Genomic DNA, 27,806 nt, shown 5'->3' on the forward strand with positions numbered 1-27,806 from the left:
GGATACAGTCTTTGTGAGATGTGTTACTAGACACCTTTACAAACACATTGGTGAAGATTTTTTTTGGTAAGGAATTTATTCCAAGATTGGAAAATATTCTGCTAATATCCCCTGACTATATGGCATCAATATGTTTTGCCTGTTTCACTGAAATAAACGTGGCCTAAATGAAGTGAGGGTCTCACGCACTGTATGAAAAGATAGTGCACGCATATGATCCACTCAAGTCCCGCACCCGCAGGTGCAGGACAAACAACAGTTCATCTATTTGATGAACTGTAAAAAAAATAAGCGCACATGGTAGAAAAAGCTCCGCTATTTATGTATTGCTGTCAACGTTTTGATCAGTTAGAAGTTCATCAGGAATTTTACATTTTCATTAGGAAACATGTAGCCTATGTAGGCCTATCCCACATTTCCAGGACAATTCCCGAAGAAGAAATAAATAAATAAATAGCGGCTGTGGTGGAAGTGGAAAGTACTACATGTACTCAAGTACTGTGTAGGCCTACTTAAATACAAATTTGAGTTAATAGGCCTACTTTTACTTCTCCACTACAGAGGCAAATATTCCTACTTTTACTCCACTACACAATTATTTGAAAACTTTAGTTAGTTACTTTGCAGATTATTAAATTATAAGACATACATTAACCACTTTAGCCCAATTTTATACTATTTGAAAATAGCCGATCTAGATCTGCTACCTATTTTCAAACATTTTACTACTTTCTTTTACTTTAGGTAGGCCTACTTTAAGTATATTTTGATGCCAATACTTTTGTACTTTTACTGAACATTGCCCTTTTACTTGTTGTAACAGAGTAGCCTTATTTCTTCACATTGTTTACTAATTCTACTTAAGTAAAATATGATATCTGACTACTTCTTCAACCACTAAATAGCGGAGCTTTTTTCACTCAGCTTATACTGTTTGATGCTGGTTGTTGAACTTTATAGGCTATAAATAAAATATGAAGTAGGCTAATGAGGGTCTCACTAGCCTACTGTGTTTAGAACAATCCTCAAATATGAAGAACAAAGTGTTGGCAGTAGCTGATGTGTTGTCCGTCCACTAGGTATTTGAAAATCCAAGTTCCCCCACTCTTTATAAAACATCTGACAATAAAAAAAGAATAGCCCTACTATAGATGTATATCGAAGAGGCACAAAGCACTTATTTGTTTTCACTCTATGACAAAGCAGTGTGCAGATCTCAACCAGGCCACAATGGAAACAAGTTCCTTTAGGTTTTTTTGTGTTATCCTTTTAACAACCATTGTACAATCCTACCTCTGTAGGCTACTGTTTACAAATCTGCTAATAAAGTATTTAATTAATAAATAAATAATCAACCAATGAAAAGTGTTTGGGGGCGGGACATTGGCCGCGAAACTAGGGATGTCCCGATCACGTTTTTTTGCTCCCGATCCGATCCCGATCTTTTGATTTTGAGTATTTGCCGATCCCGATCTTTCCCGATCCGATCTTTTCATTTAAAAAAATATATATTATAATTTATGCATGTAGAATTTATTTTTATCATTTATTTTGTAGCAATAAAAGACAATATGTCTCAAAACACTGGCTGACAGTTGAATTATTGCCAACAAAATAAATGTTAATTAAAGAAATGAAGACAAATACTGAATCTCTGAACATTGCCTTGCAGTTAATCGCACATAACCAAAATACAATAATAATATTAGACTTGTCATTCAGGATGGAAAATAAAGTTGTCATTTTGGGGAGAAGTGGAACTTAGAAGTCATTTAAGTTTAGCGTGAGGGAGAGGGTCTACTCTGATTACTACAGCAGGGGTCCCCAAGGTTTTTTAGGTCAAGGACCCCTTAGCTAAGGGTGAATGAAGCAGGGACCCCCAATACATATTGTATAACATTTGTGTTGCAGATTAAACCTTTTCATAGATTTTATAGATAGCTCCATAGACTTGTTTAACAGCACTGTCATCAGTGTATTTATCAGACATGTCAAACTCTCAGTACTTAGTAAAGTTGAGCCTAGGCTCTGTACTTGGTCTGCTCTTTTCCCCTCTACCTCTTCTAAAGTTCCCCTCAGAATATAGGGATATTAGGGTTCATGTGGTTAATGTAAATAAAATAAAAAGGTCCTATCACGCAAAGATTTGGAGACCCCCCTGTAGTAATTCTGAGAACCCCCTAGGGGTCCCCGACCCCCTGTTGAAGACCCCTGCTCTACAGGGAATTACTTGATATCTACACCAGGGGTCTTCAACAGGGGGTCTGGGGGGGTCCTCAGAGTTACTACAGGGGGTCCCCCAAATCTTTGTGTGATATGATTATTTGTTTTTACATTAACCACTTGAACCCTAGCATCGCTTTTCTGAGGAGAACTTTAGCCAAAAATAGCAGATCTACAAGCTCACAACGCCTCGCGCTGCGAGGCGTTGTGAGCTTGTAGATCTGCTATTTTTGGCAAAGAGTTATACAGTAGGTGTGTAGAGGGAAAAAAGAGAAGCAAAAGTTTATCTGAAACACAATTATATACAATATAGAGTAGGGGGTCCCTGCTTCATCTCTCTCTCAGCTAGGGGGTCCTTGGCCTGAAAACGTTGAAGACCCCTGATCTACACTACAGAAAACATTCAGTTGGACATTAAAAACAAACACACGCACGCACGCACGCACGCACGCACGCACGCACGCACGCACGCACGCACGCACGCACGCACACACACACACACACACACACACACACACACACACACACACACACACACACACACACACACACACACACACACACACACACACACACACACACACACACACACACACACACACAGAGCTGACATTAATTAGTGATGTTGATTGCTATTTGGTCAAATGCGCATACAGCCTCAACGAGCCATCATTAACCAGCTACACAGCTGACTGGCAATAATATGCGCATTTGTGTTGAAAACGCATCGCATCTGATCACTCTTATCTAATCCAAGGAAGTTGGAGCAACTCTCTAAAATGGTGGATTTTAGTTTGGCTGGTCAATTTGAGATGACAACAGCAACAAAGGTTAGTACTAGTAGACTATATGAGATGTAAGATGATCAGTTATTATTCCAGTGGGGTATCCAATATGTTTTAAAACGTTGACGACCAGCGCTACTCCTCCTGTGTGCGTCTCCCTCTATGAACGCCACGGGGCCACCGTGTGTGTGTGTGTGTGTGTGTGTGTGTGTGTGTGTGTGTGTGTGTGTGTGTGTGTGTGTGTGTGTGTGTGTGTGTGTGTGTGTGTGTGCACACGCGTGGTGAGGGGAGGGCTGGAGAGCTCAGCCTGCAGCTACAACACGTTTACAGACAGAGACGAGAGAGACTTCTCATTACGAGGTGTTTTACCGAGGGAGAACACTTCTCCATATGACGCTGTTAATGATGACTTTAAGAACGTTAAATACAACAATAAAAATATTTTATTAATAAAATATTTTTAAAAAATATGATTTTTTTTTTATTCATTTTTTATTCCCGATCCCCGATCTTTTTTTGCCGATTCCGATCTTTTGAAAATGACGTGATCGGCCCCGATCCCCGATCACGTGATCGGATCGGGACATCCCTACGCGAAACCTCGCAGAAATAGAGACCTTGCGAGCGAATATAGGAGAGGTGGGCGACGTCGCTGCACGGTTCGTTGTCGCACGCGGTAGGTCAGGACGGTCTCATTGAAACACATGTATTTTAATGAGATTTCACCGCTCGCTCGCGTCGCGTCGCATCGCTGGCAGTGCGGATGAGGTGTTACAACAGGTCGTCGCCCGCCCGCGTGCACATGCGAGCACGAGCGGGGACACGCTTGTCTAGGCTGACTTCTCACCGGCAGATCTGTGTAAACTTTCAGTGTAGGGTCAGGAACGCCCCCGCGCGTGTGCACATACGAGCGTGAGCATGTGACGTGCACACGCTTTTCCCTCCTACTCTCACTGCTCACTGATAGTCTACAGTCACAATGTGCTCGCTTGGATCAAACTTTCGGTTTGATCCCGGAGTGGGTCCCCTGACTGACGTTATGGTGGCTTTAGTGTTTGTAATAACGTGTTTTGTGTGATCACGTGACCGGATCACATGATTTTTTAACTTATCTGTGGTCTAGATGAATGATATGAACCGACGATATGAGGCATCATTCAGTCCGGTCGTTACAAGGCTAAGATGCCTTATGATCAGTGGTGGAAAGTAAGTACATTTGATCAAGGACTGTACTTAAGTACAATTCTGAGGTATTTTTTACTTTACTGGAGTATTTCCAATTTTAAATCATTTTAATTCTACTCCACTGCATCTCAGAGGCAAATACTTTTTTACTCCACAACAATTTTGTGAAAACTGTAGTCAGATTTTGTAGATTTTGATAATTATTACAAAACAAACATTAACTACTTCAGTCCCATATGCGGCCAACGGCTCGAAACGCGCGAGCTTGTAGATCTGCTATTTTCAAAAGAGTTTTTATACATTTTGAAAACTTAAAATGAGGCTTTTACTTTTAGTACTTTAAGTACATTTTGATGCCAATACTTTGTACTTTTACTCAAGTACATTTGTATTACTGGACTTTTAATTGTAACAGAGTATTTCTAAATTGCAGTATTGTCTCATCTGTTTAAGACAGTAGGTAGCTGATATATGTCCCTTTTACCTTAGCACTAGGTATACTCTTAGTTGCTTGTTTTAGAAGAAAATGCACTTCAGACTTCTGGTGATTAGTGGTTTTGTTCCCTACCTATGTTGAATGTACTTATTGTAAGTCTCTATGTTGAATGCACTTATTGTAAGTCTCTATGTTGAATGTACTTATTGTAAGTCTCTATGTTGAATGTACTTATTGTAAGTCTCTATGTTGAATGTACTTATTGTAAGTCTCTATGTTGAATGTACTAATTGTAAGTCGCTTTGGATAAAAGCGTCTGCTAAATGACTGTAATGTAATGTAATGTAATGTAATGTAAATGAAACTCGCGACCAGTTTTGTTATAAATGCCACACGTTTGCAGTTTGTTGGATAAGCATAAGATAAGATAATAATGTTTCAATAAGAAACATGACATCACCTCAAGAGCTGTGTTCTCCTAGGCTCCTACCAAACTGTGGATATACTCTGCAACAGGAGGGACTACATGCTACTGTACCCCGGACGTGACGACACATTAATAAACTCACCAATAGTAAGTAAAGTATTTATACACTGTAGTTTTCACCATTGAGCGAGAGCCATGTTTTTCTGCTTAGATATGGACTGTGCTCAAGTTATCAGCTTTCTATGAATCCATGTCTAGCCAGTCAAAATGTCTGTCTGTCTGTCTGTCTGTCTGTCTGTCTGTCTGTAGGAAACGGCTACAGAAACATCTTACATTGATGGATGAGTTGAGATGACATGAAATAATATGTATAGATAGGCCACATCACAAAATGGACGTGCATAAAAGACTGTTACATGAGCACAATAATTAATTAATAATAATTAATGTTACACAAGGCCTTGCACCTTTCACACGGCAGAGAGGGCTCTGTCACACATGCATGGACCGCACGGCCTGGGCGGAAGAGGACTAAGGAGGGACAGGTTGAAGGACACAGCCCTGAGGAGAGGGTGACGACCTGGTTCAACCACTTCCAAAGGCTGCTGGGACGGAGCTGAGGAAAATATAGCAGCATTCCTCCAGAACCTGCACATCGACGATGGTCCCTTCACAGCCAGTGAGCTTGCCAGGGTGAAATCCACAGTGAGAGAAGGCTCATCCTAGACTTCTGTAACCTCGCTCTAATGCACAACAAGCAGCCTGAAATATGGTCTCTGTCTAACATCATCCCGGTGCCTAAAGCTGGAGACCTCTCAAAGCCAGACAACAACCAAATGATTTACAACCGAATGAAACAGAATTATATTGTAAATGCAAATTTGCCCGATATGCCCCCTACTCCTGCAAGTCTGAGTAAATCTCCAAAAAGTTAGCGACACCCACAGTCACAAAACTAGAGGGAGCGTTAACAACAATCTGGTACCACCCACCCATAAAAAACATGGGCAAATCCTCGTTCTACAGCACTGCCACCCAGGTTTGGAATAGTCTAACCCCATCCCTCAAAAAGTGCAGTTCGCTGGGCTGAAGGCTCATTTAAAACAGCCCCGAAAATTCACCTTTAAGGAGGCCAAAAAAGGAGGTAGTATTTTCCCGTTAGACAGACGACCCCCCCCCCCCCTTTTGTAAATATAGCTTTATTTATTTTTTCCCATCCCATCTTTTTCTGTATTTTTGTATTGATATTTGAACTGTGGTGCCACTATATGACTATGAATTGAATACCAAGGACCTCATTGGAAACAAGACCGTAAGGACTTTTTTGAACGGACCTTTTAGACAAAGTATTCTTTTAATAAATATTCAATCAATCAATACTAAACAGGATACGATACGCCATCGACCCTCACCTGAGGGAGAACCAGAATGGCTTTCGAGAGGGGAGAACCACAGTAGCCCAGATCTTGGCACTGAGGAGAATGATTGAGGAGGTGAAAAAGGATAACCTGACTGCTGTACTGTGCTTTATCGACTTCAAAAAGGCATTTGAATCCACAGAAGCACGATGGTGAAGATCCTTGAGGCCTACGGTGTCCCTCCCAACCTACTCCGGGCAATAGAGACCATGTACGCAGGAACAAGGGCCAAGGTGGTGACTCCAGACGGCAACAGCGAGGAGTTTGATATCCTGGCTGGGGTAATGCAAGGGGACACCATAGCCCCCTTCCTCTTCGTCATAGTACTGGATTATGCACTCAGGAAGGCCATCAGTGGACGAGAGCAGGATCTTGGCTTCACTCTAACACCAAGGAGGTCAAGACAACACCCCACAGTAGTCCTGACAGACCTGGACTATGCGGACGACACCAGCCTGCTCTCTGACAACATGGAACAAGCACAGGAGCTCCTGAACAGAGTGGAGTTAGAGTGTGCCAAGGTTGGCCTTAGGCTAAATGCCAAGAAAACTGAGGTTATCACCTATAACATCCCATCAGAACATCCACCTCTGACAACAACAGGAGGCACTGTGCTTAAGGAAGTCATGACTTTAAGTAAGGGCTCATGAGTCAACTCAACCGAGCAAGATCTTAAAGTGAGGAAGGCACTTGCATGGAGAGCTCTGAACGGCATGACCAGTGTATGGAACTCCAACCTCCCCGTCAAATTAAACTCAGCTTCTTCTATGCAACGGCAGAGTCTGTTCTCCTCTATGGCAGTGAATGCTGGACCCAGAAGCCAAACCTGCAGAAGTCTCTAGACGGGTGCTACACCAGAATGTTGTGAGCAGTACTTATCAGCAAGAGTGTTCATGTAACCAACAGGATCCTGTACGAGTGAATGCCAAGGGTGAGCGAGAAACTAGCAGCCAGGAGAATGAGGCTAGCAGGGCACTGCCAAAGGCATCAAGAACTGCCAGCCAACAGGTGGTGCTGTGGGAACCAACACACGCGCATCGGTCACGAGGACGTCCCACAATGACATACGTGGATGTACTCAAGAATGATGCAGGAGCACAAAGTACCAACGAACTGGCCAGATGTATGGAGAACCAGGATGACTGGAAGCGACGATGGAGGGCTCGTCTGAGGACGACCTAGAGAGAGAGAACTCCAGGCGGTTGTTGTCAACGAATACGTCCAGCTCCATTTTTGCTTCTCTGTTGTTGAGGTGAGGCTGCAGACACTATTTTGCCAATGCTGAGCTGCAGGCGCCACCTACGCAGGTAGGTTGCCAAGATGTCCGAGTCCTGGTTGAGGCCCTCACCCATCGCCCTCCATATTGGTCGTCGCATCATAATGGCCAGGTCTTCCGCATAACCATATTTTCTGGATGTTGTCTCCGGCAGATGATAGATGAAGATGTTGAACAGCATCAGTGAGAGGACAGACCTCTGCAAAACACTGTTCCTCAAGTCTTCTGAACATGCTGCGCTGGCCATCGCTGGTAAAAAATCGACTTGGTCACCATGCATTAGGGGTGGGACGATATATCGATACTTTATCCCGCGATAAATAATCGATATTAATTTTAAAAAATCGAAATTTAAAATAAATTAAAAAAAAAAGATTTTTTTGTTTTGTTTGTGATACGTTGTTTTTCCAACTCTGTATTTGTGTAATGATGATTTGTAACGGTTTGGTGCTATTTTATGTGTTTATGAATTGAATACAAGGACTATCGTGATATATCGTTGGTGAAATTTCTTGCAATATATAACGGATATCGTGATATCGCAATATATCGAATGTTGTCGAATATCGTGATATATATTGTTATCGTGGGCCTAATATCGTGATATATATTGTTATCGTGGGCCTAATATCGTGATATATATCGTATCGTGAGGTACCCATATCGTCCCACCCCTACCGTGCATGTACAGAATCTGCATTTGTTTTACATCAAGTCATCTTGTTTATATTTATCCTACAGCACAGTTACACTGTAGCTACATAGCAGCTGATCTTATCCAGTCTTTGTATGCCTCAGGCCATCAAGACGTGATGTGAGTCTGTGTTGGACAGTCACAGCAAAGATGTTCTCCTTAATGCTGTCACATTGGACATATTTAACCATCAAAACCATATTTTATACTTTGTGATACGCTGGTGTTGTGCAGTGAAAATAGCCAATCTACAAACTCATAATGTGTCATACTACGACAGGTTGTAAATTGTAAGGCATATGGCTATTTATGCTATTCATATAGGTACACCAGGTTAACTCATGAGATGTTCAAATCAGCCTCATGGTACTGTAATAACAGGCCGATTCGTGTGTTTTGCACCGATCTGCGTAAAACCTTGTATGTACACTCCCTAGAAGCAAAGAAAAAACCTGTGCCCTGCATTTTGATCTGCCTTTTACAGCGCCAGCAGGAGGCCGACTTATGTAAAACCCTTTTGTTTAATTACTCCTTCAGATTTTATCAAAATTTTACTTAGATCAGTAAACATGATCTCTCATGTGATCAAGATGGATCTGTCTGATGTTTCATATTCCATCCTGATTGGCTAAGATTGACATTTTAAGTTTGCATGAGTGGCCCGTTTTGAACAAAATGCCTCAAATCATGAACGCAGGGTCCGATTGCGAAACTTTGCACGCACATTTGCACTATATTGAGAAACAAATGGCACCCTTTTGACATTTCCCTATTATAGCGCCACCAGGAGGCGCTATAATTATAATACTCCTACAAATTTGTCCAAACATCACGCAAATTGGTACACATTATCTCTATAGTTATGTGATCAAGATGGATCTGTCCGATACTTCATATCAACATTGCTGGCCCACAATCATCTACCTGACCTGGTGGAGACCTGTGCTCCGAGGAGCACTTGTTCTAGTTCTCAATGAAATTATAACCTCAAGCCAGTGCTGTCTGGACTGAACTGTTTGAAAGATGTTTAAGTGTTATTAGATATGAAACTGAGCCTTGTTCTTGTCATGACATTATCTGTCAGTGGGGTTTACACATATTGAACCAATGAAAAGTAATAAAAAAGCACTTCTGACTAAACCTCCTAACTCCATTGGATCCTCAAACTGTCAGTCAAACCTCCTAACTCCACCCCCTCTCCCTGTGTGGCACACAGAGCAGCTGCAGAGAGGAATATAAACACACTTTATAATGACTTCTAATCAATGATGGACAAAACAACTATCTCCACATTAATGGTAAAAAAAATACTACATTTGAGCTGTATTTGGTGCATATCTGGGTCCATATATATGGAACGAATGTCAAGAAAAGCTGAAGTCAGATGTCATTGTTTCTTTTGCTATTTTTAAAAGATTTTTAACTGACCTTATATTGGAAGAAGACCCATGCACCTGCTTGATGTAATATATGGTTTTAATATATATTGTTTGCAACCTTTTTATTGTACTTATGTGTACCTCGTTGTCCTTCTCATGTCTGTAAAATCATTGTTGTAAAAGTTATTTTTGTACACAGGGCACCATTAAAAAAGAGACCCTGGTCTCAATGGATTTCCCTGAAATAAAGGTTTCTATCAATCAGTCACTACAATGAGAACACACACACACACACACACACACACACACACACACACACACACACACACACACACACACACACACACACACACACACACACACACACACACACACACACACACACACACACACACACACACACACACACACCATGTACTCACATGTTTTAAGGAGTTGAGGTGGAAGTGAGTGTTCTTCTTCTTGATCCAACCTGTAGGAATGAAACACATATTATATGACACATGTACACAGTCACATAGACATATTTATGACACATGTACACAGTCACATAGATTTGTGTTTATTAGTGGTTTTCCACTAGATGGCGCTGTTCGCTAACCTATGACTGATGCCTCCACTGCCAGAGAAGGATAGACCAAGGAAGCTTTTGAAAGGAAAGGACATAAATTCAGTCCGTTCTCTAGATATCTCCAGGGTGACAAAACTCGCACCGGAAGTTTGATGAAATACGTTGCAGTGGAAAGAACAGTTAGAAATGTTTTGAAAAATGTGAATACCTTTACGTTGGTATTGTAAGTACATTTTGATGGCAATATTTGTGTAAAATTCTGAATAAAGGCCTTGAGCATATTACATTGTGATACTGCTAGGCAACCTTTACTCGAGTAAAAAAAAATCGGAGTATTTAATCCAACACCACTGACTTTTAATTTTGCAAAATAATTTACTATCAACAATTTTAAGATGTTATGTTTAGTTTATAATTAACATGAATTAAAACCAAGATGGGCTTTCCACACCTACGGAACGGACGGAATTTATGTCCTTTCCTTTCAAAAGCTTCCTTGGGATAGACCCGGAAATTACGTCATTTAAACAAATAACCGGCTCGTTCGCTTCCTTTTTATTTGTTGTGGAAAAAAAGCTTTTTCTCCGTTTATGTTGCATGTACTAGTGTGAACGAACAGGTGAAGAGAGATGATATCTCCTAGGCACTAGCGTTAAAATGTTAAGTTATAGATTTAACTAAAAGTAAGCTGCAGCCAAGAAGCAAGAAATATCGAGCCCAGAGGAAAAGGAACGTGTCGTCGCTGCCGTGGGATTACGAGCGCTGGATTTATGAATGAGACGCCGGTCTGTGTGTGGAATCTGACGGAGCCGCAGCCGGTGAGATAAACCCATGTTTAATGTTCTTATGGATTACAAACTTAATGGTTTCATGACATTCAGAAGAAGCCGTTCGGACCGTAACGTGGGACTGTTTATTATGTAAACAAAGCGAGTAAGTGACTGTCCGCGGTAGCGTTCTATCTTATGTTGTGACATTTGTTTGTTTATGGTTTATGTTTGAAATTGTGAACAAAGGACATTGGGACTTGTTTGGGTGGGGAAGGGTGTGTGAACGTAATATTGATTGTTGATATGTTTGTTAATTTATTTTGTTTGTTAGGGAAAAAGACAGAGACAGTATTTAATATCCAGAAGAGTATTATTATTTACCATTTGCTTTGTCAGTTATTAATTGTGTGGCTTCTATATAAAGTAATTCAGTTAAACACCTGCCTGTCCTGTTGTTTTTTCCTTTTAGTTAATTTTTTTCCTTTAGAGATTTGAGTTACCAATTTCAGCCAATCAGGAGAGAGTTCCCATTTGTCAGCTTCAATGTTTATAGTGTTCTCGATCCAATTAGCTTATTGCTTATTTACTTGTGTCATCACTTCCAAATCCCCTTGTTTATCCTATATCCTGTGTGAGTTCTCTCTCCTGATTGGATAAAATTGGTATCCCAACATGAAACCATTTACATCCTGTTGACATCGCCAACAGGATCAACATAGATCTTAATATCAATGCCCTCTATGTTCTTCTACACTTCCAACAGTGTTGAAGAACCTTGTGCTATGGAAACGTTTACAATATACAATGTTAAATAAAACAGTATACAATGTTAGTTTTGCTGCTTAACTCTCTGCCTGCCACCGACGCGTTCCCTTTAAAATGTTAAAATATTCCCTCGTCAGATTGTGCTACGGCTCAGCCTTCCACTGACGAGGTGATGAGTTTTTGTGTTTTCGGTGGTTTTCCACCAGATGGCGCTGTTATCTATCCTATGAAGGATGCTTTCACTGCCTGATGATGACAGAGCTGGGAATGACGTCATTTAAAACATAAAAGCTAATTTACTGTTTATTTCCTGCAGGGAAATGCTAGATCTCCGTTCCTCTTGCTTTATGGCATAAACCCCCCCAAACTACACCCCCGTGCATGTAATTTTTCAAAGGTACAGTAAAATCGCTGTTTTGTGGCACACTATTACACTAATACTCTGGCAGTCTGGCATATTTAGTGTGGTTGCCCTAACAGGGCAACCAGACTATAGTACTCTATGAAAAAAACTTTGCCGCGCTACTCCTCCCACAGTTTATTTTTCCCAATTTAGTGCCATATGTCAAAATGACCGGTCTCACCGGGAATCGATGGCTTTTGCTAAGAGATTGGTTGCATAGTTTAATTGATATTAATTTATTAGTGAATTACATTTCCCCATCCACTTTAATGGAAAATGGGAAAATGAAAAAACTAGATTTTAAGTATTTTTTTCTCAGAAACTGTAAGGGCTAGAGTTACAAGACTTGGAGGGGAGGTTCATAATTTAGTCCGAAATTATCAGAAAAATAATTAAACTAGTCGGCCTCATGGTGGCGCTATAAAAGCCCCCTTTACGTTTTGACCTATAACTCTTTAACCGTAGGTCGTAAAATAAAAATCTTTTTTTCCCCCCTAGATTCCTTGGGTCAAGACGCACACATTTTGTCCAAATTTCCCAAAAATCGGTACACATTATCTCTGGACCCATGCGATAAAGATCTCCAAACGGAATTTTGATAGTCCGTACCGTTCGTCCGTAAATGGCTTCCAAAGTTAGCGGGAGGGGCCGTTTTACAAAAAAGGCCACAAATCACGAATGAAACGTCCGGTCAATCCCAAATTTGAATCACATGTCAAGGGTGGCTTACTCAACAAACCCCGAAAAGAATTTCCACTTTGATCCATAGGGGGCGCCACAAATGCACAAAACGTAACCGTTTGATGCAAAAACCTTATTTTGGGGGGCTCAATCCTCTCAAAATGAAACGCAAGTGATCTCAGGAGTGACGTGACAATGTAATCGGTTGGCGCGGCCTCCACCGGTATTCCTCCCAGCATATTCCTCGAGTCAGGCAGTGACCCGCGACTCGCGTTGGCGCAACCACACTTTGCAATTGCCCTGAATTGCGACGCGTCTAGTTGTTTCTTCAGTTGGCAATGTGTGCAGGGAAATGCTTACAAATACCTAAAGCAGCCTCTTCAGGCACCAGACTCATATCCACGCAGTGATAGTCTGGCTACACGAGGCTAGCCTCTCTAATCCGTAAAGTAGCCAAAATCTTTAAAGCAGACCCTGTAATAGATATTTTAGAATGCCAAATGGATTGCAAAATATATGTATTATTGTGTATTTGTCTTCATCTTCATTTGTCTTCAATCTCATTCAATGCTAGTCAGCCACTCTTCACATCAATGTGCTAATTCTAACTTGACGGCAGCTGTTAATCTCAACAGCTGACGGATGCTTACTCCTACCCTCTGTCAGCAAATCTGTATTTGTGTAACTATTTGTGTGTCGCCCTTTGTCTTAAGTACATACCTTATATGACCATTTATAATAGCATCTCTGTTAGAGCGGAATATAAGAACTGTTTGGGATTGGGGCGGAGGGTTTATGCCCGAAGGGGCTGTCGAAACAGGCCAGGAGGCCTGCTCCTTATGATCTGTAATGCTGTTGCTCTGCTAGATCTTCCTAATACATGGTAAACACTTCACCCTGACTGGATATTAATATTTTCCATTATAACATCTTTACTTCAAGTACATAAATGAATACAAATACATTTAACATACAATACAGTATTTGGTGACCCCAAATGGGTCTATTAAAAAATTGCAGCAGACTCCACCAAATCTCATTCCGAATGTTTCTGAAAAGTTGGCAGCCGGAGTTAGCCTTAGATTACTCCCTTACGTTTTCTGTCATGTTACGTCCAAAGAACATTTTATTAACCACAAAATCAAGTTAAAATCACCTAGTTTTGAAACAAATAGTCCCATTATCTTTATCTGCTGTGTTAAAAAGAATCCAGGACCATTTGCAATTGCCATTCAAGACATGTTTCTCTTTTCACATGCTGAAATTAACATAATTCTATAAGGTGTAGTTCAAAACAGTTTTGTTAATCTAAACAAGCAATACCGGGTGTTGTAAGAAAAAAAAATAGTAGAACAAAGAAAAAGAAGAAGAAATGTATTGTGTGGATCACATTTTGTGTGCAATAGATTTAGCTGTGTCTTGCAAAATATCTCTCACCAACCATTTGACCATTTCAGCATGGACTGACTTCACACCTCTACTCACTTGAGAGAATTCAGTCCAACAGAGAGCAGCGTCTCTTTTGAGTGTCCAGGTTGGTTGAAGCTTAGGTCGAGCTCTTTCAGATGGGAGAGTTTGCATCTCAGAGCTGAGGCCAGACAGGAAAAGCCTTCCTCTGAGACCAGACAGTGTGTCAGCCTGCAGAGAGAGAGAGAGAGAGAGAGAGAGAGAGAGAGAGAGAGAGAGAGAGAGAGAGAGAGAGAGAGAGAGAGAGAGACAGAGAGAGAGAGAGAGAGAGAGAGAGAGAGAGAGAGAGAGAGAGAGAGGAAACAATTCAATAATCTCCTGCTGACAATCTAGTAGTGATCCACACAGAAAACACATTATTCACCTCAGAATCTCCAGTGTGCAGTGTGGACTCTTCAGTCCAGCAGAGAGATGAATTACTCCTTCATTCTGCAGCTCATTGAAACTGAGATCCAACTCTCTCATACTAGATGAGTTGGAACTGAGAAGTGATGATAATTCCTTGCAGCATTTGTCTGTGATGCTGGTTTGTCTCAACCTGAATAATAAATACATACATAGCAAACCATTAATTCGGACAAAAAACTGACTTAATCACATATCTGAATCCTCAAATACATGTGTTTCATTCAAATAAATGTCAGTACTCAAATTGATTTGTAATCTAACCTGAGAATCTCCAATCTACATTGTGTACTCTCCAGTCCAGGAAAGAGTATTTTCACGCCTGAATCGTGCAAGTCGTTGTAACTCAGGTCAAGTTCTCGAAGACTAGATGACTTGGAACAGAAAACTGAGGCCAGATGTTCACAGTCGCTCTCTGAGAGGCCACAGTAACTCAACCTGAATGGAGATAAAACATATAAACATGTCTTCTTTAAGTGTGTTTGTTGTCTGCTCTGATGACAATCTGATGAATAAATCACATTTTCAATACATACTGTCATCAGCTCTGACTCACTGGACAATGGATAAAAGATCCTGTTAGATCTGTTAGTCTCTAATGCTAATGTTAGTGTTTCCACCTGTGTTGTTTCACCTGTTGCCTGGTAGGCGTGAGACAAAAAAATCTATATAGCGATATATTGCTGTGCTCCCGTTTGCCATAAATAATCGATACACTGCCGGCAAATATAAATATTTTATCACAACGTGCATGTGCTCTATAGATTCCCCCGTTGCCACAGAGTGCAGTACTTCATGCCTCCTGTCCTGTCTGTGGTGGGGCTATTGACATAAATGAGGGTAAAATGGGCAGGAGTAAGCAGCTCTGAAAAAGAGAAGACGTGTGAAAGTGAATGCCAAGAATGAATGGAATGCATGCAGAGAGTGAGCGAGAAACAGTGAGAGAGGGTGACAACGCATCTAATCAACTTCTAGTATGTGAATACGTTTATTTGTGAGCAGCGTGGCTCTATGTAGTGGACACACACATGCACACACGAAGTGATGGTGATGATGAAGGTGGGAGCCTAATGGTGGGAGAAGGCTGCTTCCATGCGAGCTCCGTAACACTGTCGCGTTATTTCCTTTTTTTACATTTTTTTAGCCTTCCTTTTCTTATCTACACCGTCAGGGGGTATAAGGGGTTATGACAGACAAGAACGTATGGACATTAGAAATGTGATAGCACACCAAATGTCTGACTTCTTTGCCGGCTGGGTGGTGAGAGAAACCCCTTTGTCTCGCTCGGGACAATGGAATGGAAGCAGCGCAAATGGTGACCACGGCCCGGTCGCCGTCGGAATAGAGCAGGGCTTGTCGAAAGAACGAGGAAACATGTAAATAAACCCTCACTGCCTTCAATCCTGCTGGCAAATGTAAGATCTCTGTGTGAGATGATGGATGAGCTCCTGGCACGTGTAAAACACCACACAGAGACCAGGAACACATGCATTATTGTACTAACTGAAACGTCACTCCCCCTGGTTTCACTGCTTACAGAAAAGACCATAATGGTCCGAGCGTTAAGCAGTGTGTGTGTGTGTGTGTGTGTGTGTGTGTGTGTGTGTGTGTGTGTGTGTGTGTGGGCGGGGGGGGGGGGGGGGGGTGTAAACAGTAAGGTACGTTTAAAAATACTTGGTTTCAGATCCGGCAATGTGGGGTACATGAGCGCAGCCCTAAACATTGCCATCATGAAGGCGCAGAAGGCCTTCACTGCAAAGATGGAAGACCAATTCAACATCAGGGGCGGTACACACAGGCGGTACACACCTTGATGGACAGCAAAGCAAAAAACACAAATGAAGTGAACCCGCCTGCCTCCCTCCCCAACAAACTGAGCATCTACTATGGCCGGTTCGAGACTAGTTCTACCCACGGCAGCCCAGCGGTGCCATCAGCGACATCAACCAGCCAGCGGCAACACCAGCAGAGGACACCAGCCCTTTAACCATCTCGGAGGACAACATGCACACAGCCTTCAAACGAGGCCAGGTCCTAAAAGCATGTGCAGACCAGCTGGCCCTGTCCCTGCAGGATTCAAAATGTCAACCATCACCCAACCCCTAAAAGGCCAAAGTGACATGCCTGAATGACTGGAGACTAAGAAAAAGTTCAAGTTTAAAAACACACAAGGCATCAGTAAGTCAGCGGGTCAGTTGGGCAGTGGTGGCCTAAAGGTTAGAGGAGCGCCCTCGTTGCCGGAAGGTTGCCGGTTCGAATCCCCGGACCGGCAGGAAAAGTCTGGGTGGGGAAGTGAATGTTCACCACTTCCCCAACACCACTGAAGTGCCCTTGAGCAAGGCACTGAACCCCAACTGCTCCAGTGGACCTGCGTAGTGGCCAACAGTATAAGACTGTGGTTGTACTAGTCAGCTCCCAGGTTTTAATGTGTCTGTCTGTCTGTGTGTTTCTATGTGCAGGGCGTTGCTGAAAATGAGCACTTGTGCTCAGCTACAACCCTGGGTAAATAAAGAACAAAAAAACAAAAAACAAAAAAAAAGTCCATCTAGGCAAATGTTAAAAAGAAAGGTTATAGTCCCTTTTTAAAAGCATCAATGGACTGTGACGCTCTCATATGGTCAGGGAGGGCATTCCACAGCCGAGGAGCAGCTGAGCAGAAGGCCCGGCCCCCCATGGTGCGGAGCTTCGTCTTGTGGGGTTTGAGTGTGTTCGAATTTCCCGATAACAGGTTGAACACCGTTGAACTCGGTAGAATATGCACCTGGCTCACCGATAACAAAATATGACTACACCTTGGCAAAACTGAATCCATTCTTTTTGGGTCCAGAATAAACCTCTGCAAGGCCAAAGACTTCACAGTCAAAGAAGGCGACAATGTCATCACAAGGAAAGATGACATTTCCTACCTGGGTTGTATCTTAGAGGGCAACGTCTCAAGTGAAAACATGGCAATAAAAGTAACCAGAAAAGTCAACCAAAGAACACGTTTTCTATTCAAGATCTCCTCAGTGGTCAGTAGGAACACACTGAGGACACTAGCAGGAGCACACATCCATCCATTTTGACTATATATGCACCTGGTGGTACTTTACCTCAAAGGCATTAAAAACAAAACCGCAGAAGGCCTTACACCCAGAACTCACCTAACCGTTGCTCATTATGCTAGGGTGGAATGGCTCAGGGTAGAGGACAGAGTAGGGTTGTAGTCGATTCCACACGAAGCAAGTCCAAGTCAAGACCAATTCCGAGGAGGGCCGAGTCTAAGTCAAGACCGAGTGTGGGAGGGGACGAGACCGAGTCAAGACAGAGATCGACGGGGGGCGAGACCGAGTTTGAGACCGTATATATTTTTTTCCCTCATGTGGAGACGGACAGGAAACATGTAGAGAGAGTATAGGGAAGTGACATGCAGCAAATGGTCCGGCTGGCCAAGAATCTAATCTAATCGGGCCTTGTGTTGGGGTGGTGGGGGGGGGGGTCAGACCTTGTGTAGGGGTGGTGGTGGTGGGGGGGGGGGGGGGGGGGGGGGTCAGACCTTGTGTTGGTGGTGGTGGTGGTGGAGGGGGGGGGGCAGACCTTGTGTTGGGGTGGTAGAGGGGGTCAGACCTTGCAGTCAGTGGGTTTCATCCCGAGAAAAAAACTTTGCATTTATAAGTTAAATGTATCACACTAGTGCACTTTGGGAGCAAATGAAAAAGATAAACCTATGTATAACTTCATGAGGTTCTCAGGACATGATTTAAAATAATAAAAAGTACATTTACTACGTTACTGTCCACCACTGTTGGCCGGTTATAGTCGACTAATTCTGGCAAAACCGATATACAACACGAAAAGCTAGGTTTGTTTCTTTGGCCCAAATTCAAGCAGCTTCGGATGTTGGACTTGGCAGAGAGGGAGGACATCTATCAAAGAGCATAACGAGAGGCGTGACCTCCGCCTCAACGAGACACGGTCACAGTGATGACCCAGCAGGTGTTTATGTGTTTATTATTTAACATGTTCGAAATAAAGCCATCATTCATTCATTCATTCATTCAGCAAGAAGAGGACGAGGTGGAGGAGCTCGCTGACGCTGGGCCAGAACCTCCAGACCTAGGGCCGGTTACATTCAAGAAGCGGTGCATGCTTTAGCCTCTCTGTTCTATTTGTTCTTTTATTTTCAAATGAGGCTATATTATATTTATTAATGAAGGAATATTTTTTCTTTTGTCAAACGTTACGGTTAATGCGCACTGCCATTATAAAGCTACCTAACTGACCTACAGTTTTATTTCCCATTTGGCCTGTTGGCTAAACATGCTTAAAGGAGACACACCATGAATTTAAAACAAATATTTGATATTTAATATCATATGGTGTATGTCCCTCAAACCATTTTCAAAAGGTTTGAGCTTAAATCAACACTCAGATATACTCATCCCAAGTCAATTCTCTCAGGCTTATAAAGCACTTTCAGCTGCAATACCAAAACGTCCTGTTGGGCAGAGGGGTGCTACTGAGCAGAATTGCTCAGTAGCACCCCTGTCAAAATACATGGGCAGAAAGGTTCGTGAGGTAAGCAAACTTGCCATTCTGAGATGGCCTGTTCAGACACGCCCATTCTCAAAATCTCTGAAATGAGAATGAATGACTGAATGTTAAAAAAAAGAAGAAAAAAAAAAAAAAATGGGGTACAAGAGACACTGGGGACCCCAAAAAATACCAAAGGAATTTAAAAAAAAGTGAAATTCATGCTGTGTCTCCTTTAAAAGCATGCTATTTACTTGTTGATTAGTCTATTGATTGTTTATTTGTTTATTCGTTATTGTTTGTTTGTTTGTTTATTGATGTTCGTTTATTGATGTTTACTGTGATTCGTTTAGTGCAGACAAGCAAGGGATATTTTAGTTGTGTCCCTTTTTTGTCGTTGTTGGGATATTTGCGACATGTTCTACAATGCAAGTTTGCACAAAATACATTCTCTTTTTTTTTTTTTGATACTTTTTATCCCGCGATTTTTGTAACCCATTTTTTTCACACGGTGCCAATTTCCTAAGTGATCCTGGGCGCTACACCAGTCCCCCACAGCCAGGGAGGCCAGGGCCGAGCTCATGCTTCCTTCAGTGCATGAGAGCCAACTGACCTTCTTGTCACCTGACAGGGGGGAGTTTCCCTGGTTGGACGTAACGCGTGGAAGGAACACGTTATTCCAATCAGTTCCCTTCCCCTCCATCAGGCGCCCCGGCTGTCATGGGGGAGGCAGTATAGCGACCAGGATTACTACATGTTTTTGTGAGGGTATTAACTACCCTAGGAGACACGGGGAGAACATGCAAACTCCACACAGAGTAGGCCCTTTCGCCAACCCCACCCTGGGTATGGGCGCTGATGACGCGGAGGAGAAGACACGCCCCCAGCGCCCACAGCGTCCCTGGCGGGAATCGAACCCAGGACCTTCTAGCTGTGAGGCGACAGAATGCACAAAATACATTCTCACTCAAGTTTGCACTATATTGTCTAAGAGAAGGCCTATTTGTTTTGTTGCTGGCCATCAATGAAAGAGTCTTTGACATGAAATTGTGTGGTTTTATGTAGGGAACAGACTAAGGTAATTTCAGGTGACAGGTTAACGCTATCTATGAATGAACAACACAGCCAAATCCTGGTCAGCATATAACTCGGATTGAGTCAAATAAAATGTTCTGTTTGGCAGTGGTGGAAAGTAACATTAACAGTACATTTACTTAAGTACTGCACTTAAGTAAAATTTGTACTTGAGTATTTCCAATTTAAAATACTTTTATTATTACGCATATTTATTTATTTTTGTATTGTTTCATATGCGCTTTTCTGACGGGGTGTCTGCAGGGTCGGGTCTGTAAAATCTCTGATATAATCGGATAATATGTTTCACAGATACATTTTGGTTCCGGTCCATTTTTCTTGGACCCGTGAAGAGCTCTACTTGAAGAGCGTAAAATACACAAACAGGCACAACACCAGAAGGAGCCCCACTGAACTCACTGAACCCAGTTTTGGTACAAATAAAAAATTGGTAAAATTTGTTGTACTGCAATGCTGCCAGAATGTGTAAGGCCCTACCAACAGTTATAAAAAAGTGGAACTTCTTACCCTCCTTCAAAACCGCTCTAAAAGAGAGCACCTACAGGTGACTGCCATTTGTAACTGGCTCCTGTAATAAGTAAACAGTCTCCCCCAACTGTTTACTGTACATATAACTTTCTTTCTTATTACTACTCGAATATATGATGTTTTTGCATAATACTGTATATTATTGTTCGTCTTTAAATGTCTCGATGTGGATATGATGAGTATATATATATATATATATATATATATATACATATACATATACATATACATATACATATATATATATATATATATATATATATATATATATATATAGTGCAGTGTAGTATCTAACTCAATGGGAGATACAGTAATTGAGTTAGTATGAAAACCATTCACCCATACTCTGAACATGAGCACCTCTGCTGGAAGTGTCAAGGAGTGACACTTATCAGTAGCAGAACAGTAGAATTAGCGAGGCTAATCAGTGAACAAAACGTGGTGAAAACCTGTGTTTTCAGAAAACTTGAAAGAAAAGATCAGGAGAGCGTGAAGAGTTGGAATGGCACATCTGTACATGACAACCAAATAATGGGAATGAATGTATGCATGCTGAGTTCAACCCAGTGATGAGCGAACAGGTCAGACAAGAGAAAAAAGATTGGCGAAACAATTTTAGCCTTATTATTATTTGTATTTTATTTTAATGTGAGTGAATTGTTTAATCTGTTTTCTATCTATAGCTGTCCATGGTGGAAGTGAATATATACTATAATGAATTTAGTTCAGAAACACACAAGCCTTCTCTACCGATGGTGAGGCGATTGATTGATTTATTGATTGATTGATTGATTGAATACTTAATTAACCGTTTGCAAAAAAGTACAGTGGTACGATTATACAAATGCTAAAAGGATAAGCACAAAAATACCTAATGCTGCGTTCACACCAAAAGGACGCCTAATGAAAAAAACGCCTATAGTCCATTTGACTTGACGTTTTTTGATCAAACTGGGCGTGTCCAAGAAGCTGTCACTCAAGTCTCCTCAAGTGAGCTTTTTCGAGGCGAGACAAAAACGGGCTGTGCGAGCAGATGCGCATTATGAAGTCAAAAATGAAAAATAGCAGCTGTAGATGAGAAATAAGTCTATATTTCGTTACTACATAACCTATTTATGGAAAACAAATCTACAGAATGTTTATAAACAAGCTGCTAAATAACTGAACGGGCTGTCTGGTCGCTACCCCCCCCCACGCTGCTCTCCATGAGCCCGTCATAGGGCACTCTGTCACGGGGAGAACCACTCAGTGTTGCTAGAAATGACCAAAGCGAACTTAATAAATCTTAATAAAAAAGCACAAACTACCTACTTCACAAGAATAATGTTGGTGTAATTAGGAGATTCGACAGGGAATCTATATTTTATATACACAAATTAACAAGTTAAAGAAAAAATCATCTTGCAGTATTTCCTGTTTTTTGTCTCGCCGCTCAGCTGCTGCTGTTTCGGGCAGACTGACTGCGGGAGTCCCGCTCCCTCCAAGGCCGGAGCCCGTAGACAGACAGATCTGTCTACGGGCATCCCTTTGATGCTTCGCTATTAGTTGAGCGACATATACACTGACATAGTATGTATGTAGTAACTTTAATATTCGTTTTGTGTGGGTGTGTGTGTAGTAGTCCAATTCGGCCTCCGTGTTCATCTACCCCGCTCCAGTGAAAACCGGGCTGTGGTCCACTGTGGGGACCACAGACCACAGCGGACCGTGTGACCTGTCCGCCCCCAGCGGGCTCTCTTCTCCCCGGGGTGAGCTGGCGGGGAGAGGGGCCTGCCTCATGGAACATAACCAGTTTTAACTGCTTTCACGACTTGTTGGTCACATATCCTTTTATTTCCGACCATATCTATGCAATGTTCTTGCCAAATCACCATTAATATTACTTATACAACCTTTATTTTAAAAAAATAGATTTTTCTTTCGGAAACCTGTCTGCTGCGCCTGCTGCGAGCTGACATTATTTTTGGCTGAACGAGCTAGTCGACGCCTACTCAGGTCCTGCTGTGCTCTGATTGGCTAGAATTGCGCTTAAAAACGCCGACAGTTTCTAGGCTTCAAAAAGAAAAGCTTCAAAGCTCGGGTCTGGGGAGAAAAAAAGCACGCCTTTACATTTAGGCGTTTAAACGCTCATGAAAAATTTTAAAAACGCCAATTTGCATAGAGATAACATTGAAAATAGAAGCTTTTTTTCATTAGGCGTCCTTTTGGTGTGAACCATAGACTGTATAAATGAGATGGACAAACCCCCTCCGCTGCTTTCTACAGACCGAAAATGAAGCCGATTGTTGCAAGACTGTAGGTCCGCCATCTTTCAATATCGCGTCAGAATGAGACCAGACCATTATTGGTTAGGTAGCTTGTCAATCAAGAGCGGGGGGCGGGGAATGAATGCTATTGGTTGTGTAGCTTGTCAATCAAATCATCCCGCCCCTCCTAGAGAATAGCCCACTTTATCGTCAATTTTAAAATAAATAGGGCCATCATTTAGCAAAACGCATATCCTGATGATTGAAAGGAGACTTTAAAGTAGCGACTGGAAGCATATAGAATTCATGACAATTTTTATTACAGTAAGAAAATCTAGTCTAAAGTTTGTCAAAAAACCCATTCACTTGCGTTAAAATAAATTCTTTCTGACACCGCAGGTCGGCGCAGGGTAAAACAGCGCCACTCTGGCCATTTTGTCGGCCTCATCGTAAATATCTATGACTTGCCCCTTGGTGTGAACGCAGCATGAGCGCTCGTTTCCATTGTGGTCCTGTGTATTGAATTCATCGAGACATTTAAAGACATATAATACTATCCAATAGACCAATTATTTGTTTACTAACATTGAGCCTGGACGCACAGGTGATTGTTTCACGCAATCAATTCCCAACCTGTTTCGGGGTGCACTGGTTTCAGCACACCCCAACCCCCTCTTATGTGTGTTGGCTAGTGAGACGCGTCCTAACGAGACCTGATATAATGGGTTTCGTTGCGCGCATACTGGCTGCGTGCAGCCAGTGTGACGTCGTCTGTTAAGGGGTCTATAATATGCAAGACATCATATAGCAATAAAAAGATATGTACAGTAAACAGTTGAGGGGGGGGGGCATTTCTGGAGTTAATCTTAGACCAATAATATGCAAGACATCATCTACACTAGTAGGAATAAAAACGCTGTTTGGGTCAATGACTTAGTTGACGTGTCGCTATGGATGTATTGAAACGTTTTGAACCAGGGTTTTAAGCCAGCCAGTTTAATTTAACATGCAGAGACGCTCTTAGTCTGTAACACACATGGGTTTTTAACATGGAGCCGCGCTCACAATAAGGAACTGCCTCCATGTTAATGCTGACAAAAACAACCCGATTTAATAGGTTGTTTACTACATTATGTAGGTTACCACGACTGCCTTTACATTTTTCATACAATGTTCAGAAGAATGGATCTTAAGTTCCATACTTTCACTAATAAGTTGGTGAAAACAGTCATTTGTAATGTGCTGAAGGTGTCGTTATGAATAAAAGACAGACATTTGCCACATCTCAACTGGTAAACAATGAAAGGACTGTTACAGTTGATTTTACAGATATAGAGACAAACAACATGGCGTCCCATGATCAGTGTGTGAATGGGGCGTCACAGTCACATATGTGTGTTTGAGTTAGCCACGCCCACAGATGTTGTTGTATGATAATAAGGGGAGGGGATGTTTTTAGTACGTAGTTAAAACAGTGTATTTCATTGGGCCTTTTGACACAAAAGCTTTCAGCTTACAGGAAGAAACCCCAAAATACACAGATAAGACATATTTGCATATCATAACTACACCAGGGGGCCTCTTAGAGTCATGTAAAATGCATAGACACAAAAAACTGAAAAAGAACCCCATCTTTAAACTTCAAGTGTTTGCGATAGGCAGTTAAACCCCGCCTCCTCAGAGACTGAACAGTTCATAAACACAAACCCCGCCTCCTCACAGACTGAACAGTTCATAAACATAAACCCCGCCTCCTCAGAGACTGAACAGTTCATAAACACAAACCCCGCCTCCTCACAGACTGAACAGTTCATAAACATAAACCCCGCCTCCTCACAGACTGAACAGTTCATAAACACAAACCCCGCCTCCTCACAGACTGAACAGTTCATAAACATAAGGCCCGCCTCCTCACAGACTGAACAGTTCATAAACACAAACCCCGCCTCCTCAGAGACTGAACAGTTCATAAACATAAACCCCGCCTCCTCACAGACTGAACAGTTCATAAACACAAACCCCGCCTCCTCACAGACTGAACAGTTCATAAACATAAACCCCGCCTCCTCACAGACTGAACAGTTCATAAACACAAACCCCGCCTCCTCACAGACTGAACAGTTCATAAACACAAACCCCGCCTCCTCACAGACTGAACAGTTCATAAACATAAACCCCGCCTCCTCACAGACTGAACAGTTCAGAAACACAAACCCCGCCTCCTCACAGACTGAACAGTTCATAAACATAAAGCCCGCCTCCTCACAGACTGAACAGTTCAGAAACATAAACCCCGCCTCCTCACAGACTGAACAGTTCATAAACATAAACCCCGCCTCCTCACAGACTGAACAGTTCAGAAACATAAACCCCGCCTCCTCACAGACTGAACAGTTCATAAACATAAACCCCGCCTCCTCAGAGACTGAACAGTTCATAAACACAAACCCCGCCTCCTCACAGACTGAACAGTTCATAAACATAAACCCCGCCTCCTCAGAGACTGAACAGTTCATAAACACAAACCCCGCCTCCTCACAGACTGAACAGTTCATAAACATAAACCCCGCCTCCTCACAGACTGAACAGTTCATAAACACAAACCCCGCCTCCTCACAGACTGAACAGTTCATAAACATAAGGCCCGCCTCCTCACAGACTGAACAGTTCATAAACACAAACCCCGCCTCCTCAGAGACTGAACAGTTCATAAACATAAACCCCGCCTCCTCACAGACTGAACAGTTCAGAAACACAAACCCCGCCTCCTCACAGACTGAACAGTTCATAAACATAAACCCCGCCTCCTCACAGACTGAACAGTTCATAAACACAAACCCCGCCTCCTCACAGACTGAACAGTTCATAAACACAAACCCCGCCTCCTCACAGACTGAACAGTTCATAAACATAAACCCCGCCTCCTCACAGACTGAACAGTTCAGAAACACAAACCCCGCCTCCTCACAGACTGAACAGTTCATAAACATAAAGCCCGCCTCCTCACAGACTGAACAGTTCAGAAACATAAACCCCGCCTCCTCACAGACTGAACAGTTCATAAACATAAACCCCGCCTCCTCACAGACTGAACAGTTCAGAAACATAAACCCCGCCTCCTCACAGACTGAACAGTTCAGAAACATAAACCCCGCCTCCTCACAGACTGAACAGTTCATAAACATAAAGCCCGCCTCCTCACAGACTGAACAGTTCATAAACATAAAGCCCGCCTCCTCACAGACTGAACAGTTCATAAACATAAAGCCCGCCTCCTCACAGACTGAACAGTTCAGAAACATAAAGCCCGCCTCCTCACAGACTGAACAGTTCAGAAACATAAAGCCCGCCTCCTCACAGACTGAACAGTTCAGAGACATAAAGCCCGCCTCCTCACAGACTGAACAGTTCAGAAACATAAAGCCCGCCTCCTCACAGACTGAACAGTTCAGAGACATAAAGCCCGCCTCCTCACAGACTGAACAGTTCAGAAACATAAACCCCGCCTCCTCACAGACTGAACAGTTCAGAAACACAAACCCCGCCTCCTCACAGACTGAACAGTTCAGAAACATAAACCCCGCCTCCTCACAGACTGAACAGTTCAGAAACACAAACCCCGCCTCCTCACAGACTGAACAGTTCAGAAACATAAAGCCCGCCTCCTCACAGACTGAACAGTTCAGAAACACAAACCCCGCCTCCTCACAGACTGAACAGTTCAGAAACACAAACCCCGCCTCCTCACAGACTGAACAGTTCAGAAACATAAACCCCGCCTCCTCACAGACTGAACAGTTCAGAAACACAAACCCCGCCTCCTCACAGACTGAACAGTTCAGAAACACAAACCCCGCCTCCTCACAGACTGAACAGTTCAGAAACATAAACCCCGCCTCCTCACAGACTGAACAGTTCAGAAACATAAACCCCGCCTCCTCACAGACTGAACAGTTCAGAAACATAAAGCCCGCCTCCTCACAGACTGAACATGTTGCAAACATGGACCACTGCATCCGAGGCGAACATGCCTGAACCCCGTAGCAAGCTTTCTGTGTGTGTGTGTGTGTGTGTGTGTGTGTGTGTGTGTGTGTGTGTGTGTGTGTGTGTGTGTGTGTGTGTGTGTGTGTGAGTTATAGGTTAATATGGATAATAGCAAACATACATTTATGGAGCACAAAATACTTTGGTTGCCAGAGCAACCGACTTCCTAGTCAAACCCCCGGCCACGCCCATTTCCATTCCACTGATAATTATGTCAGTCTACAATTTTCACTAGGGATGTCCGATATTATCGGCCTCCCAATATTATCGGCCGATATTAGCATAAAAAAAAAATATCGGGAAAATATCGGTATCGTTTTTTGAACATTTTTTTTTTTTTTTTTTGCTTTATAAATAAGTTACAGGAGTTCTTACTGTATATGGTGTGTGTGATATGAAATTTGAGCTTACCCTAATCACAATAATCCCCGCATATATCGGTATCGGTTGATATCGGTATCGGTAATTAAGAGTTGGACAATATCGGTATATCGGT

At 42.4% G+C, this 27,806-nt stretch overlaps 1 protein-coding gene across 9 annotated transcripts in view; it reads right to left on the reverse strand.

Annotated features, from left to right (window-relative positions):
* Positions 1 to 27,806, reverse strand: part of LOC311063266 (uncharacterized protein) — a 151,760-nt gene that overhangs the window by 49,712 nt on the left and 74,242 nt on the right. For all 9 annotated transcript variants that reach the window (XM_084082575.1, XM_084082578.1, XM_084082579.1 and 6 more), the window contains 4 exons: positions 15,150 to 15,323; positions 14,845 to 15,018; positions 14,499 to 14,651; positions 10,246 to 10,295 (listed from right to left, as the gene is read on the reverse strand). In XM_084082575.1, coding sequence (XP_083938701.1) covers positions 10,246 to 10,295; positions 14,499 to 14,651; positions 14,845 to 15,018; positions 15,150 to 15,323 — 551 coding nt within the window. The remainder of the gene's footprint in view (positions 1 to 10,245; positions 10,296 to 14,498; positions 14,652 to 14,844; positions 15,019 to 15,149; positions 15,324 to 27,806) is intronic.

This window comes from Gymnoscopelus microlampas (assembly GCF_963454915.1).
Source record: "Gymnoscopelus microlampas genome assembly, chromosome: 16".
Classification (NCBI taxonomy): domain Eukaryota; kingdom Metazoa; phylum Chordata; class Actinopteri; order Myctophiformes; family Myctophidae; genus Gymnoscopelus; species Gymnoscopelus microlampas.